General features: G+C 42.2%; 1 protein-coding gene across 1 annotated transcript in view; it reads left to right on the plus strand.

Moving 5' to 3' along the window:
• The window catches only part of PCP4 (Purkinje cell protein 4), a 56525-nt gene that overhangs the window by 12034 nt on the left and 26775 nt on the right, over nucleotides 1-17716 (plus strand). The window contains exon 2 of the mRNA XM_028727230.2: nucleotides 8872-8923. Within this exon, the coding sequence (XP_028583063.1) occupies nucleotides 8872-8923 (52 nt within the window). The remainder of the gene's footprint in view (nucleotides 1-8871; nucleotides 8924-17716) is intronic.

Below are 17716 nucleotides of genomic sequence, written 5' to 3' on the forward strand. Positions count from 1 at the left end.
ATCCTGAGGGCTTATGAAGAAACGAAATGGTGTAAAGTTATGACTTTTCAAAGCTAATGCCCATCGATGTGGCTGAACGAGTCACATTGCTGCTTCCGAATGTAATCTTCCGAAAGCAATTTCTTTGGAAACTCCTAGTACTCAGGGAAAATCAGGAGACAAAACTGTTTTAGATCGTGGCGCAAATGCAAAGCAACAAAAATATTCCTTATAGAAGGAGCTCTGCAAGGCAGCCTTCCACAACCTGGTTCCCTCCATATATTGTTAGACTACAATTCCCATCACAGTGGCTGGGGCTGATGTTTGCTGGAGCCCAATAGCATTTGGAGATCACTAAGTCGGGGAAGGCTGCTGTGTCAGGTAATCATATTTCAGTCTTCAGAGCAGATAAAGTCTGTTTTAATAATGGTGGGATCAATATGTTCAAATATGAAGCGATTTGTTGGGGCAAGCTTTGGCCATTAATAATTGTGCTGTCCCTTGAAGGCAGCCTTTAACAAAATTACAGCTGGATGTGCTTCCTGTAAAATTAAATTTTCTTGTAATCTCTCTCTTTCCTCTCTGTTTTCAGGCAAGTTCAAATCTCCCCTTTTGTTGAAAACTTTCTTTCCTTCCAAGTGCCATCCCTTCCCCACCTCCCACCCCCCAAACTCCTGAGGCATGCCAGCTGCCTTCCTTTGATAGCTCCAGCATGGTTTTGCATAAGCATTTCTTATCAGCTGCCTGCCTGTATCTTGTGAACAAAGTGGACCTACCTACCAATGCCAAACAAGAGAAACTACAAAGAACCTTGCCAGTTATAAGTAGCATATAATGATCCATACTTGGCTTTTCCTGATCCAGTATAAGTACTCCTGTTGCCTTCAACTCGCTTATCTAATGGAGGGGAGGTGTATATCATGGTTTAAGGCACTGCTCCTGTCCCCAACCTCCACACAGCCGCACACCTGACATTGTATGTCATGGACATCTGAAGAACCGCTACATGATTGGGGTGGTTGCGGTGTGGCTGGTTCCTAATCATGGGAAACTCCTGCTGCTCATGCACAGGGATTCCTCTTCAGACATCTGCACTTGTAGTGTGGACATGGGAAGCCAAGGCTAGATTGATCACATGACACTGGGTGTGAAGCCAGCAGCATGGCCATGTGGCATTGAGGGCAGGGCCAGTGGCTTTGTGTGAGTTCCCTATGTGCAAAAAACCCACATGAACAGGGCTCAAGTAAACAGAATAAAGGAAGAGGACTGGGAATAGTTTTTTTTTAAAATCTGGCCATTCCCTGTTTAGATCAAACAATGTTATGAGTCCCTTTAGAGTATTAGTCTTGTTGCTCTTTCCCACTTCATTTAGGATAGATACTACACCTTCCCTTATTAAAAATGGGTAAGCTTAATCAGCCATCAGCTTTGTGGGGAAGGAAAGGAGAAGCTAGCCACACTTTGATACAGATGAATATGCTATTTACAGAAATGTACATAAAACCAAGACTCTGATAATGCAAGCATTACTAATACTGCTATCCCATTGAAGCACATGGAATTACTCATGTTTGGTAAAGGTTACACGTGTAGATAAATGTTTAAAAATCAAAACCACACTCCATCAGAGAGGAAGAGAATCAAAGGATTACTGTTTTAAAGGCTTCACAGTAACAGAATTTTACATTCTTTGCAGCTGCTTTCAAAATGAATTTCAAACATCGTGTTAATTCCCACACCAGAAATATTTCTGATTACAATATCCTTGAAGAAATATCTGCCAAACAATATGTCTAGTTCAAGATATGCTAATACAACGTATACTAAAGCATGTGGAATTGGTGTGACTCATGCAGCTCACATTTGATTTTGGTGTAAAAATCCACCTTTGGGGAGAAATATATCTTGATTTTGAAGCTAACTAGAGGGTTTTTCTGTTTTTTGTTTTGCAAGGTTGTGCAGGAATAAACTACCCTCAGCAAATGCCCACCAAAAAGGAAAAATTATCCATTTACCCCTAACTATTTTAAAGGTTACCATTTATAGAAGTTGATCTCAAAGCCTTGCAAATGTAGCTCGTTTGTCCTGGTTTATCAGAGGGCTCCAAAAATAGTTAATTGTAATTGAATTAAATGTAAAAATAAATTAAGGATGACATACTTGTATTACCCAATATGGCCACTTCAAACTAAGTGGATAATTTTTAAAACAATCTCTATGGTTTAGGCTGAAAGAAGCACAGCTTGTACCAGATGCAGCAATGGGAGTGTGCATAGGGATGGATGAATCTGTCAATTTCAGTTTCTCTTCTCATTTCTATAGCGGGTTGCAATTGCATGAAAACACACCAGCATTTTAGTATGCTTTCCCCCTAGTATACATATTTTTAACGCACTTTTGTCTAATATGCAGAATTTTGCAAGCACCCTAAATAGAATGTATTTCCCTTGCTGTTTTCACTGATGTATGCATTTTAATGCATAAAAGGTAAAGGTACCCCTGCCGGTACGGGCCAGTCTTGTCAGACTCTAGGGTTGTGCGCTCATCTCACTCTAGAGGCCGTGAGCCGGTGCCGTCCGCAGACACTTCCAGGTCACGTGGCCAGCGTGACGAAGCTGCTCTGGCGAGCCTGCACCAGCGCAGCACACAGAATGCCGTTTACCTTCCCGCTACAAAGCAGTACCTATTTATCTACTTGCACTTTAAGGGTGCTTTCGAACTGCTAGGTGGGCAGGAGCTGGGACTGAAAGATGGGAGCTCACCCGCCGCGGGGATTCGAACCGCCGACCATACGATCGGCAAGTCCTAGGCACTGTGGTTTTACCCACAGCGCCACCTGCGCCCCTAATGCATACTTTTAATGCATACTTTCGTCTAATATATGCATTTTTCTACAAATTTTTTGGCTGGAGAACTCCATCATATAATTGGAGAAGCGCATATTTTGAAAGATAGCTGTGTCTCAGTTTGCATGTTTGTTTCAGGAAGTGGAAATTAGGAAACTTTGTGTTAAAATGTGAACAGAATCAAATTACACCATAGCAGGGCTTTTCTGCTGTTTCAGGATAAGGCTGTCAGTGACTCCCAGCCATGATGGCTATGTTCTTTCTCCACTGTTTGCGGCAGTGGCTATTTTGCTCTTATGGGGCTTCCACTAAGCCCTATACCCCTTGGCAGCTGTATCTTCAGTACAGGATTGTTTCCTAAAATGGAGTTTCCTATTCTTTTTCTCCGGAAAACTTGGTGGTGGTGTAAAAGGGTGGGAGACAATGGAGAACAACCCCAACTTTTTCTAAAAGGCACATTTGCATGCTGTCCAATGCCTACTCTCTCTATTGGCTGAAAATTGTTTAATCTGTATCTAGATTCTCATAATGTATGGAGAACAACTAGCAGTTTTAGAACAGAATAAAAATCAATACCAAACAAGAGTGGTTCCCTTTTAAACAATGCAGTCTGGATCAGTCCATTCCTCCCGTGCACACACACACACACACACACACAGAATCTTTTTCTAAACTCACAAGAGATTTATAATAAGAAGAATACCACCTCAAAGAATTAAGTTTACAGAGAGATGATTACATATTGAATCCATTTCCCTTGATATTTGCAAGTGCTCCTAATGCTTCTATATCAGTTTGATCTGACTAATAATTGTCATTATTGACATCCATTAAATGAACAGGAGCTGTAGCTCAGTGTTAGAGCACATGCTTTGCATGTATAAAATCCTAGATTCAGTCCCTTGCATCTCCAAGTAGGTCTGGTAAGGATTCTTTTCTGAAACCTTGGCAAGCCAGTGTCATTGTAGACCCTTCCTCAGCCTGGTGGCCTTCAAACCTACAACTCCAATAATCACTTGAACTCAGTTGGGATTTTATTATGAATTAAATACATGCTTCAATGGCACAGAATAAGAAATGTTAGAAATGATAACAGCATAGGAGTTTGTCATAGTGATCCCTGCTTGGAATCAGGGGTGGAGGAAGGGGGATGCGGTGGGGGCGGACTGCCCTGGGTGTCACCACTGAGGGGGAGGGTGACAAAATGCCAGGCGGTACTCACCGCGGGGCCTGCAGCACGCCCAAGCCATGTGTCTCTCCTGGGAGTGACGTGGTGGTTTCGGTGCCTGCAGGCTCTGCGCTGCTCCAAAAGGTCCACCCGCCACCTCTCCCCCAGCTGTAGGGCGGCTGAGTGTGAGAAGGCAGACAGACTCCTCAGAGGCCCCACAGAGTGTCCTGCCCTGGCTGGCCCCGCCTTGCAGGAGTCTGGCCCCACCCCTACGGGCGGCTGGCACGCACGCCACCCCAGGCTTCCGATCGGCTTGCTCCGCCACTACTTGGAATGGCTATTTCTCTCTACAGAATAAAAATGTAAGAATGTCATTACATAGCTCCCACTGGCATGTGAAGTGCCACTTTACAATGTGGGATTTGCATGAGGTCATAGAGGGGAAGGGGAGCAAAAGTGAAGGCGGGTTGTGCAACAGCAGTGGTCATGACATGGGTGTGAGAAGGCAGAGATGTTGAGAAGCGAAAAGTGATGGTTTAAAACAACAACAGAATTTTGAGCAAATGCAGGGAGGGAGGAAACAGAGGAAATGGGTGTCTTAAACAACAACAGTTCTTTGAGTAAAGTACTATGGAATATTTGAGGGCACTACATCTGTTATCCCTCTCACATGAAGTAGCTGAGGAATGGAGAAGTCTGAGTACAGTGAGAAGGGGGAGACACTGAAAAAAGAAACAATGGCAGAAGCAGGGGGAGATATAGATAGGAAAAAGAGGTGATTTTAAAGAATGGCAGATGTTTGAGCAGAGCAATCAGGAAGTGACATTGGGGAGGAGAGGCAGTTTAAAACAAGGTTTGAGTACAGTGAGAAGGAAGTTTGGAAAGGCTCTGTTGTGTTAGCTTTTTGGTGTTCTGTGTTGTACCCATCTCTGTTATTTTTCCTTGTTAAAACTGGTTTGTTTGTTTTTTAAAACAACCATTCAGTATCTTCCTAGCTCTGCTTTCTTTGAATGTCTGCTGTTGTTTAAAACTGCCACCCCACCGTGTCCTTCCCTTCCTGCTGTACTTCAACTTTCCCCTCTTCTTTTCATCAGCTGCCTCATGTAAGAGAAATAAAGGATGCAGTATCATGCACCGTTTTCAACATCAATGTAGTAATTTTGAACAGATTTTTTTTTATTAGCAAGGAAACTCACATACCGTATATGTACTATATAGCCATCAACTGAACTTAACCTTCTGCAACTGAGCCAAGCTAACAGGCTTGCTCTTAAGAGTCTATTCATAAATAGGATACAGTAACATCTATCATCATGGGGTGGGGGCACAAAGGAGGCTGCAGAATAAGAGAGAGGAAAAGGCATGGAAATGGGGGTGGCCTGTGTGCAAGGGAGAGTTGAAAAAGGAGGAAGGTGATAATGGTGTTCGTGTGCAAAGAGGACTGCGGAATAGGAGACAGGAGACAGTATGGAAATGGGTGTGATCTGTGTGCAAGGGAGATTTGAGAAAAATGAGGATGGGAAGAAAAGGAATGAAGGTGAAAATGAGGGTGCAAATGGGGATTCCATATGGCTAGGAATTTCCCTTTGATTTTGATTTCTACCCTTAAGATTGCATCATCTCAGTGTCAAAAAGTATGGGTTGCACAAAGAAGACATATGCTTTATCAGCATACAGTCTGACCAGCCATGTAGCTTTCATTCCTCTTTCCCTTCCCTATAAAGACAAATTCAAAGTGAGTTTGGTTTTCCCTGCCACTTTTAATGATGTGCCTTTGATGTTCTGCAAAACCACTGACTTAAACATTTATATAGCCCCAAGCAGTCATAAACTGTGTTTCCTCCTACGCTCCATAGCGACAAAATTGTTTATCCACTTTAATGTATAATCATTACGGTTCTCCACTCATGCTCATTTCAGCTCTTATATCGCATCTGCTGGCGGTACTGGAACACAATTATACCTTCGTCCTCTGATGGATACTGGTAGTGTTTGCTGAAAAACTTTGGGGGATGATACACTTGGGACTATTGGCATTCAACCATTTTGGCAAGAATTCCACCGGTCAAATGTGCAGAATGAGAAAATAGTGCCACTCTAGCATACCCTGTAGCATTTATTATATTATACTATATTACGTTACATTACATTTTTGTCCAGCTTTTCAGCCAAACATTTCCTCCAAAATAGCTCACATCAGTATAGCATTGATGAAAGAGATAGAAGAGAAAGTGAGTGTTCTCTGGTTCATGTCAGATTTGCTTGGGATGCCTGAATTCTCCAAACCTTTGCTCACCCCCTGCAAAGGACCAATTTATCCCAAGAGCTCCTCCCCAGAAGGTGGACTTTTGCCTATCACCACCAGTTTTCCCCAGGGCAAATCCTCTCCTCAGGAGGGCTCACCAGACATCAACCTTGATGTCATTCTGGCTCCAGATAAATACCTTTCCCCTCCCTTGAGCTTTTAAATCCTCTGCAAATTGCTTTGCAATTTATTTTTTAATTTTATTTTATACGGTTTTTTTGTATATCTTGTGGTGTTCAAATGTTGTTGTCTGCATTTCATTTACTGTTAATTTAACTTCTGCTAAACTACCCTGAAAGCCTGTTGGAAGGGAAGGGTAGAAATCCCTTAAAGAAAAGCAATAAGTACTAAAACTGGGGACACTAAGATTCTCCTCTGTTATTTCTTTCCTTATACATTGGCATGGGAATGTGTGGCATGAAGTCATCACACTTAGCTTTCCCCTCAGTAGACCACAATGACATCATCTTTAGAACCTTGGAAGATCATAGTACTGACAGGATTAAATGGGAAGCCTACATGAGTAAGAACTCAGCTGGTAGAGCATGAGGCTCTTAATCTCAGGTTTGTGGGTTCAAGCCCCATGATGGGCAAAAGATTCTTGCATTGCAGGCAGTTGAACTAGATGGCCCTTGTGGTCCCTTCCGCCTCTGCAATTCTGTGATTGCACATCAGGCTAGTCACTGCAGAAGCTCCCCCTCCCATCCTGTAGAGGGCAATGAAACCGCCAACATGGACATGATGGAGAGGGCAGGGCCAACAGGCTCATCACAGCTCTCCCCCTCACACAACAGTAATCCAGGGGTGGGGGCGATTACTTAAGAGGGTCGGACTGTCTCCTGCTTCATTGTCTTTGGAAGGTATTATTTTATTGATTTATTACATTTATATACTGCCTTTCATCCAAAGATCTCAGGGCAGTTCACAAGATAAAAGCACAAAATAAATAGTTAAAAACAAAACAAAACAAACACATTTAAAAGGCCATAGAATATCAATCAGCCAAAGACCTGGTTGAAGAGGAACAGTTTTGCCTGGGACCTAAAGATGTATAATGAAGTCACCAGATGAACTTCCCTGGGAAGAGCATTCTATAAATAGGGAGCCACTGCAGAAAAGGCCTGTTCTCATGCTGCCACCCTCTGGACCTCTCATGGAATAGGTACACAAAGGGGGGGCCTCAGAAGATAGTGGCAAAGTCTGGGTTCCTTTCATATGGGGAGAGGCGGTCCTTCAGGTATTGGGGTCCTGAGCTGTAGGTAATTCTGTGACTAGCCAGCAAAGTTCATATTTATATTAAAAACACCTTTCCACAATATTCTCTTACCCATTAATCACAATCGGTCTTCAAGTACACAAAAGGCTCAAAGGCAATTTATGATAATACTTGTGATCAATGGCTTCATAAATATAGACTCAAGTGAGAGGCAAGTAATTGCCGAACTGGAAGTTTTACCAAAGACTTTTGCCAGGATGCAAGTAGCATTAACTATATCCTTACTCTGCCTTGCCTCCAAGGAGCTCACCTCTTCCCTTTTTATTCCCACAATAATCTGTGAGGTAGATTAGGCTGCAAAAGCATGACTGGTCCAAGGTCAGCCAGTGAGCTTCATATCTGAATGAGAATTTAAACTCAGGTCTCCCTGGTCTAAGTCCTGCACACTAACCACTAAAGCATGCTGGCTCTGAAATAGAAGCCCCTGCTGCACCAATGATATAGCATTTTAGACCCTGAAATGCAGTTGACATCTAAGTTTAAGCAAAAGAACTAATAACTGATGAGCTTGAAAGTCAAATAATGCAAAATTTGCTGAACCAATGCTTCTTCATCTGAATAGCTCCATGTAGCTTTGATTGACAACTTGTGATTTCTTTGCTGTTTGTAAATTCAATCCTTGTGTTTCTTCCCAGAGCAATGAATGTCATGTAATGTCTCAGCAGACTTGTATTCCTTGCAAATATGAAATAAGTGCTCTGTGCATTTTGCAACTACTTGCATGCACTTTTCAGGATGCAATTGCATTTTGACTTTTGGGGGCTTAAATAGCTGCAATGCAGGATTTGCAGTTCAGTTGTGCATTGACTTCATTTCCAGTCTTCTGCTAGAATCACTGAATTACCTTTGCCTTTTGCATAGTCAATGATAGATAAAAGATTTTGGAGGTCTGAAGAAAGTGGAAGGTGAAACCTGATGAGTAGAATGATTAAGAATTAAATGTATCCCTGTGGTGGTGAAGAGCAGTGTGTGAATGCTTGGCAGGGGAGCCAACTTGAATAAAATATTGTGGGGGCCCTGGTAAGCCCCGCCTTGCATAACTGAACACATGATGTGATGCATGCGCACCATTTGAATGGCAATACCCATCAACTTTGCGGGGGGTCCAGCCTCCTCAAATATTTTATTATGGGGTATGAAGCCCCTATAGCTCCTAGGAGTTGGCTCCTATGATGCCTGATTCTGGCCCCACACCCCATTGACCATTTTTAATATGGGTAATGTGCCCCTCAGTCCCAAAATGTTCCCCACACCTGGGCCACATGTAATCGCCCCTTTATTTTCCTCTTTCACACAGAGACAAGGTGCTGGAGCAACAAATGGAAAAGACAAGACATCTGGTGAGAATGGTAAGACCTGATTGGGTGATATATATCATTGTGGCAGACTCTTGCCTTTGGGATAAAATAAACAGCTAGTTAGTTGTGATGTCCAGGTGGATAAAGATCCATGCCTCATGTCCTTCAGCATTTTTATGTGGAAAGTTGCATCAGGTGCCAGGAGGGCCTGATTTCTCTAAAGGTCTTCAGGATGAACAAATGTGACCTGCAATGAAACATTTCACTGTAGAGAGCTCTTGTTTGGGGTTCCAACCAGCATTTTCCAGGGTGCTTCATTGCATTTCCTTCACCCCACCCAACTTTCCATCTCACTCCTGCCCCATAACAGTTGGTTCTCATGCCGTGAATATGCTTCATCCTTATTGAGCTGTTATGGGGAATGCCTTCCTCTTATAAGACTTTTTTTTTGCTAAATTGTTTTTTGAACTTATGCAAACTTTGGGCCCCACCCCGCACAGCTGCCCTCTTGTGTATGGATGGTGCTATTTTGGTTATATAAGGATCTACAATCAGAGAAAGAATTCACTGTCAGTATAATGGGTTTGGTGAATGGGCTATATGGTGTGCATTTCCTCAGGAGTTCTGCGTGACAACCCTGAAGACTTTTGCTGACCCAGGGCAGTAGGGCTGGCAAGGTTGGAGCAATGGGTTTCATGCATCTCGGATGCCATACATGGCTGTTGTTACACATCACAGTAGCTACAGCAGACCTGAAGCTTTTGAGTGTGCTTTTTAAAATACAAAACATCAAACTGAGTTGCTCTGCATTTTCTGACTGACTCAGTACAAGATGCACAAGAGTTATCTCCTGGTTTTACTTCCATAATAAGGCTGGATGACTTTCTTCGCAATGCTGTTTATATAACACGATCATGAAACATGATGTTCTTAATAAAATGAAACGATGCAGTTAACCCAAAATGAAAGAAGACAGAGCAATGCAGGTTTTGTGAAGCTTCTTACAAAAGAAGAAGAAGAAAAAAGCTCACTGAAAGCAGCAGATTTTGCACCTGCAGGGAAGACTTTCACATCCCCAGGCTAGCTAAGATATTTTGATCAGTTTCATTACCATCTTTGGCAAGCCTGGCCAAACATGTTTTTCAGGGTCCCTCCTTTCCTAGAAAATAACGACACTTACCAAAGAAGTAGAGCATGTCTCCCGCATACCCCTCTTCTTCTCACTCCCACAGTGATGTCACAAACATTACATTTTCCATAGCTCAGCACTCGCTGCCACTCACATCCCTTCCCACCAGCCTACATGCCTCTTCCATAATTTATAAGCTGTTGCCATACAAACAGTCTAGCATATTTTGCAAGTGGGAAATTGCAGCTGTGCCAATGCATACCAGCTTCCAAATACTCTTATCCTCTGCAAGTCTTCCCTCCCCAGCAAACAAAATTACAGTTCTGAGTTGTTGGTAGGGATGGACTAATCTGTCTGGTTTGGTTTCCCTCACTTTCTGACCCCCCCCCCCCACTGAAATTTCAGTTCAGCACATTTCTGGAGCAGTTTGGGGAATTTTTAAATTTTTTTTTAAGTCCTTATGAAAATTCATCAGCATTTTAGTGTGCATTTTTCCAAATATATACACATCTCTCTATGCTGTTTTGCTGGATATGCACATTTTGGTTGGAGAGTGGCAGCACAAAATTCGGTGACATGCAAATTTGGAAGGATAGCTATGTAAAGTTTTGGGGGATGCAAATTTATATATTGATTTAGTTAAATAAATATCATCTGCACTTCTGTAAAGTATATCAAGTTAGCTTACAACATACAAAATCAAATCAAAACAGTATATAAATATCCATAAAATGCAATTAAAAGCATCAATAGGTCAGTTGAAAAGAAATTGATGTTGTGGTGGCTCAAAATGTATATTCTCTTTAAAATGCAAACCAAACTGAATCTCTTCCCTGTTCCTGGTTGTTATGTTCACAAATTATTATTATTTTTAAATGTAAAGTACTGATGCGTTGTTTCCTCTGAGCATCAAAGCCCCCTTTGGATAACTGTGACTATGAGGATATAACAGAAAGAAGGATGCATGGTGGATCATCATTTTCCCTGCTTTCAAAGCAGTAGGCTAAGAAGAAAATAAGATAGAATTGCATCAGTTGCCTAGGAAAAGCAAATTTGTCTGGCGTTCCTAAGGTAGTAATGGAAGTCTTTTGAAAGAAACATGGCACATTTTATTTCCATCTTCTGCTATCTGAAGGCCAAGTACTTGGTCCAAGGGCAATCTGTACCATAAAAACTTTGAAAAATCTCCACTTATGGGTGCATGCAGATGGGACCGTCTTCATTCCCACTTCATCTGCACTGTAACACCTCATAGGAAATAAAGAAAGTGCCCCTGGAATCTGTTCCTACATTCTCATGCCCAGAGTACTACATGGACCTCACACATTGACACTGCACACACTTAATTTACACTGATCTCAGCCGGTCAGGTGGGACATCAATGCCCACTACTATGTACAACCAAAGGGTACAAATGTCCCAGAAGGCCTGTAAATGCCCTGGGACTATTTGTATTTACTGTGGGAACGAGCTCATATACGTTTATCTGATTGCTCTGAAGCCTTCATTTTCATCCAGTTAGTTGGGAGGGGGGAGGCTGCTCACACTGGCAGCTTGTCAGCTTATCTGACAGATGGATGAGAGTGGGGAACGAGCCTCTAAGCCAGGGGTGGTTAATTGGGCTGTTGTCGCCAGCTTGATGTCAAGGATTGGCTGGACAATGAGGAGTGGTGGGAAGCACCAGCCAGGGAACCCCCAAGGGAGAGCGCAGAGGAGGAAGGCTCAGAACCTGGGTGGTGGTGTTGGGACACTAAGGAGGAAGCTTGGAAGAGATGCTGGATACTGAAGGGGCAACAGGAAGAGCCCTATGCACTGTCAAGCACCCACTGTTTGATAGCATTGTCATCCTATTTCATCATATGTAGTATTTTGTTTCGTATCTCACTTGCGGACCTTTTTGCTGTGGAATGAAGGTCTGGTGCGGACGCCTGTTTTGTGTGTCCTTTTTTTTTTTTTAGTACCTGTAATTAATGTTTTCTGCAATTCTCAGAACTGACTGTATATTGATAGACCATGAAATATTCATTAGAACTTTCCAGCTGACAGCGATCACAGGTGGGATATATGTTCCACTGTGGACAACTTTCCATTCTAATGCAACTTTGTCTACTTTGTGCAGAAGAAAAGAGAGACAAACTGCTGTGTTAGTAAGGTTGCATGCAAACAAAATACTGAGAAGAAATCACAGTTCAATATCTACCAAAGTTACTCACAATTTATTAGTATGCATACAAAAGAAAAAACTGGAAAAAGGCCAGTTGCTAACAAAGTCCTGCACCCGTCAGAATTCTCTGAGTCCCTTAGGTGAGCCCTTCACAAAGGCTTCCGCATTTTCACAGAATCATTCCAGCAACCTCCACATCTCTAACAGATTCCCTTGTACTCCCCAGCAATGAATACTGTAATTTGGGCCCTTATCTACCCAGCACTACATGCTAGTTTGCCCAGCAACACAGATAAGATGGTCAAAAGATGCCTGCAGCTGCACTGTGGGGGGAAATCCCCATTTCTACTGACTCTGAGGTCCACCTCCGAGGGTCTTTTGGTGGTTCCCTCACTGCAAGAAGTTACAGGGAACCAGACAGAAGGCCTTATTGGCAGTAACACCCTCCCTGTGGAACGCCCTCCCATCAGATGTCAAGGAGATAAAGAACTATACAACTTTTAGAAGACATCTGAAGGCAGCCCTGTATCGGGATGTTTTTAACGTTTGACAGTTTATTATGTTTTTACATTCTACTGAAAGCTGTCCAGAGTGGCTGGGGAAATAATAAAACAAAACAACAATAATAACAACATAAATACATAAATAAAATAATGCTAAAATTATTGTTACTACTACTACTCATGGATAATTAACCAATTTTTTCACTTTCCTCAACACTTGTGTGATGCCAACAAGTATCTCCCCTGCCGCCTCCTTACGATTTCTGCTAAGGACAAGGCTTCCCCTTCCCCTTTCATTGGCTTGCAGTGGGACAAACCCCTCCTTCTGCCTATTGTCAGTCAATAGAGGCAATACTGAGCAGCTATGTGTCCTACTGTAGAGGTGACTGTCCTCTGTTTGAAAGACCATCAGGTCCAGTTCTGGTTTAAAGATACAGAACCATAAGAAGGGAGAGCAACAAGGGCCTTCAAGTTGCCCACCAAGATTTAACACCTGGAGAGCAGACTGAATAGGCAAACGCCTTCCTTGCTCTGGTGATGTATTTTATGTCTATTTACATTACAATAATCAGGTTGTACTCAATGGTACGCCTACTCCGAGAAGGCCCACTGAAGTTAACAGACATGACTCATTTAGGTTCATTAATTTCAGTGGGTTTACTGAGTATAACGTAGTTGGATTCAACCCATCATTTCTAAATTCGTATTTATATTTGTGAATTGGCATATAAGCATTTTATGGAAATTGGTGTCCTCATTTGTCCTCTTTTTTGTCACACGTTTCCTCATTTGGGGCAATTTATAAAGAGACATCCTATGCACTAATGAGCTGGCTTGGTATAAGGCAGCTCCCAGTGTTCCTAAAATAGAATTAGGATGAACTGATCCCCCCCCCTTGGATTTTTCTTCTGTGATCTGTACCAAAGCTTACTTTACTCATCTGGCTGACCTGCAGCTGAATATTTCATCAAATAGCTGTATATTTTCACTCCCATGGGCTTCCTTTACCAGCACCTCATTAAAAAGAAGTCTGCAAAGACATCTGCGTGGCAATGGTTGCACAGCCTGCCATGATTTCTCGGTGAGCTTTGCAGGAAGTTTTTGTTTCATGTATCATTTAAGATGTTCTACATTGATTCCATCAAAGCCCATCTCCTGCTCTAAACAAAGAATATGACACTAAGCACCTGTTACTTGACATAGCCTAAAACTGGTACTTTTCAAGATGAGCTGCTTGTAATGGAAGGATGTTTAATAATTTTAATCAAATGCAAGGAATCTGCATAGAAAACCAGGGCCAATTAAATATTATTTTATTTCTAACTGACTGAAGAAACATTGTTTATCTGTATACACAACTGCACCCACCCACTTTATGGTCTGTATGAGATTTGTGTTGTGTTTCAAAGTACTTCTATGTGCACAAGCCAGGTTTGCAAGAGGAAGGCGAGACTGTAGCTCAGTGGCAATGTGTTGCAGGCAGAAGGTCTCAGGTTCAACCTCTGGTAGAGCTGGGAAATGCTCCTGCCTGAAAGCCCAAAGAGCTGCTGCCAGTCAGAGTAGACAATATGGAGTTAGATGGACCAGTGTTCTTTCTCAGTATAAGGCCGTTTTGCTATGTTCCTTGTATAAAGTTTCCCTTCTGAGTTATGTCCCCAGGGTCAAGGTCTGACCCACGAGTGGATAAAATATGAGGCGACTCAACAGAACAAATGGTTAATTGATGGATGGATTTATTTATTTTTAAATGCCAAGAGGGGGAAAAGGGAAGACTCATAAGAATTAGTGGTGGGTAGAGGAAGACAGCTGTCAGTTTCCTCATTTTGCGCATCTTCTCATGTCCCATACCCCTCCTCCAATTCCATTCACAAACTGTGTCTATGGAAGTGACTTGTACTGTTGTTGATATCACCAGGTCCCTGAAGTTTGTCAGGCATGTTGGTGACAGGTTGTCCTTTGCTTAGAGGTTAGAAGGATCAGGGTAGCATTTCCAAGCCTATCAATGACTACACAACAGTACCCTTTTGCGTTTCAGAGATGTGACCTACCTTTAGCCCAGTCATGTATTTGGGAACCCACTTCTTAGGTTTTCTCCTGTATATTTGGCTGCTGCTGCTGCTCTTGCAACCCACGTTTGGTGAGGTTGCAATGTCAAAGACCAACAATTATTTTCCAAGTACTGAAGCCTGACTAGTGAGAACTAGATCTCTTGATCTAGGCTTTATAGTGTGCATGGCACTCTACTTCAGATAGTAGGCTGGCTTATTGGTGTTTTGAGGCCTGTTACCACTTGATTTTATGGCTTATGTCTGTAGTGATGTGTTTTGTATTGTAATTGCATTTTGATTGTGCATACATGCATATTCTGTTTTAATAATTTTCTTGTGTGCCACCCCTAAGAACTTTGGTAGTGGAGCAGCACAGAAATACTGTAACAAATAAATAAACAAACAGCCCAAACTCATGTTGGGAATGGTTTAAAGGCTGCCTCTGTTAGTTGGCCATCCCCAAGCATCTGTAACTGATTGCTAATGGACACAACATTCAGGATGGGACAGGCCATTGCTTTAGTCTCTGAAAGCCAATAATGTCTTCTTATAATGCACCACTAGGTTATCCAGCCCTTTATGCAACTCTAATCAGCCCCATAAACCCCAAATAGTCAACTTCCAATGATGGTGAAATTAGAGGGGAAAGCAGCAGGCACACACTGCTCATCCTCATCACTTTAAAAATAGCAACACCATTTTTATTATAACTACATCGCCCATTTCCTTTAATTTACAGTATGTTTTTCCTCCCCAAGATGATTTGGTTTGAGCAATGCTAAAAGCCTTTGAAACTGATGTCATTTTACCTGCTGATAATATGATAAGATGTTAATCATCATAATCTTTGGAAGTCTTTTTGTGTGTGTTTCTAATGTGTGCAGCTAGCATAATACATTTAGCTTGATGCTCCAAAATTGCTATGTAATTTGCCATAATTGGAAGACTGCTTGAAAGAGTGGCAGAATTTAGAATAGTGGGAGAGTCATAAATTTGGGCTAAAGATGTGTCTATTGTTACTTGCATTGTCTGGAAGAGAGATCCTGAAAAGGGCCCTATTGGAACAATCCACTTTGATATCAGTGGATAGAAGACATTTAGTCTGGCCTCCAGCGGAGTCCAGTCCTTTTCTCTTGTCCTAGATACAAGTAAGAAGGCAGCCTTTCATATTGTTTGTTTATTTGCCACCTTCAAATTTCCGCTTTCCTTCAGCCTGCTCACAGCAGCATTCAAGGCACTTCTTAAATGCTTTTCAGACATCTTCCCTCCCACAATTACAATGGTGTGCACAGGGGAGTGGGACCCTGTCCCCTCTCAGATCCCTGTCTCCACCTTCCAGCTGTTGGAGATGGTAGCACCGAAGCAAAGAGCCTGCTTTACGCTTGTGGGTTCCTCATGTTGTTAAAAACCCTCCATGGTCAGGGTTCTAAATCACCGGAGCCCACATGCATAGAAGGCAGTGATGGGGGTATGATAGAAGGGTGGGGACAGCAATTTTAGCCCTTCCCCAAAAGACAATTGTAGTTGCATGAGTGAGACTGCCTGAGTGAGGCGACACAGAACTGTGGCCAGTCATGAACCCCTTGTACATCGAGCGTATCTATATTTGGTCCTTTGGTAGAGGATGTTGGGACCAGAATACAAGGCAATAGCTCACATTCCCTAAAGTTAATATTTGAATTAGACCTGCATAAGCAGGAGATCTTACATGTCTATGGTATGGTGGTGGAATTCATCCTTCGACTGCTTGTGTCTGAAACAAAAGTTCTTATGAATTTGAAATTTGGGGAAACTTTGGCAATTTGAACCCATAAGGTTGCATTTTTCAATCATGTCAATTTTAACTTTGAAATTCCTCAAGTATCATCAAGGGATACTTTTTAAAACCTAATGACAGAATTCAGAGGTAGCCACTGTGATTGCCTTCAGATGTTGTTGGACTCCCGTTAGCTCCACCTAGCATGGCCAGTGGTTGGGGGTGATGGGAGTTGTTGTCCAGAACATTTGGAGAGCACCAGGATGGGGAAGACAACCTTATATAAGAATGCTGTTCTGCACTTGACAGTAAAACCTTGATGGAGTGTGGTAATGGATGGATTTTGATTCAGCAGGTGTAGATAAAATAGCAGAAATTTATGTGTGATATTGCAGATGTCAAAGAAATAGATCCATTCATCCATTGCTCTGTGGGATTACAGGAACAGCATTGCCTAGTTGAGAGAACATTACATTACTGCTTTTGTTCCATGGAATGTTTCCATCAAGTATTAACATTTTGCTGCAAGAGCAGAATTAATGCAATGATACTTCAGTACTGACAAACTCATTTTCTAGTGTTTTTGTGATCCTAAGCAATCCTGTCTCACAATCATGAGATGATTTCCAATTGGCTAGATTTGCCAAAAGCAGAACTTCACTTTAAGTGGTTCTATGCAGACAAAGAGAAGAAGCTTTGTTCCTTAAAGTATGAGTGACAAGATCTGATTTCTCTACCACCCCTTTTGGAAAATATAGGTAATGGTTACATTTTTAAATGTTTAACAGGGTAGTAGTCAACCTGTGATTGGCTCCACCTCCTTGCTGAATGTTTGCTGGCACCCAGATTTGCCTTTTTTTGCATAATGTGTGAAATGTCCTTTCGAATTCAGTGTATTTATTTATGACCAGACACAGTTAAGTTTGCTACCAAGTAGATTGCAAAGTGCTGAGGCTCTCCACCCTATCACACTCCAAGGAAACTACCTCATGCCACAGTGATGGGAAACCTGTGGCCTTCCAGATGTTGTTGGACACCAGCTCCCATCACCCCTTGTCACCATGGCTAATGGCCAGGAATCATGGGGAGCTGTAGAACAGCAGCTACATCTGTAGGGCCATAGATTCTCTATCCCTATTATGCCAGTTAAGACTGTTTATGACAGGTGGCAACAGCTCTCTAGCACAGGTCTTTCAGGTTATCTGATCCTTTAAAATAAAAACCCTGGAGATGCTTTACCACTG

This window comes from Podarcis muralis, chromosome 4 (assembly GCF_964188315.1).
Source record: "Podarcis muralis chromosome 4, rPodMur119.hap1.1, whole genome shotgun sequence".
In the NCBI taxonomy this organism is placed as follows: Eukaryota; Metazoa; Chordata; class Lepidosauria; order Squamata; family Lacertidae; genus Podarcis; species Podarcis muralis.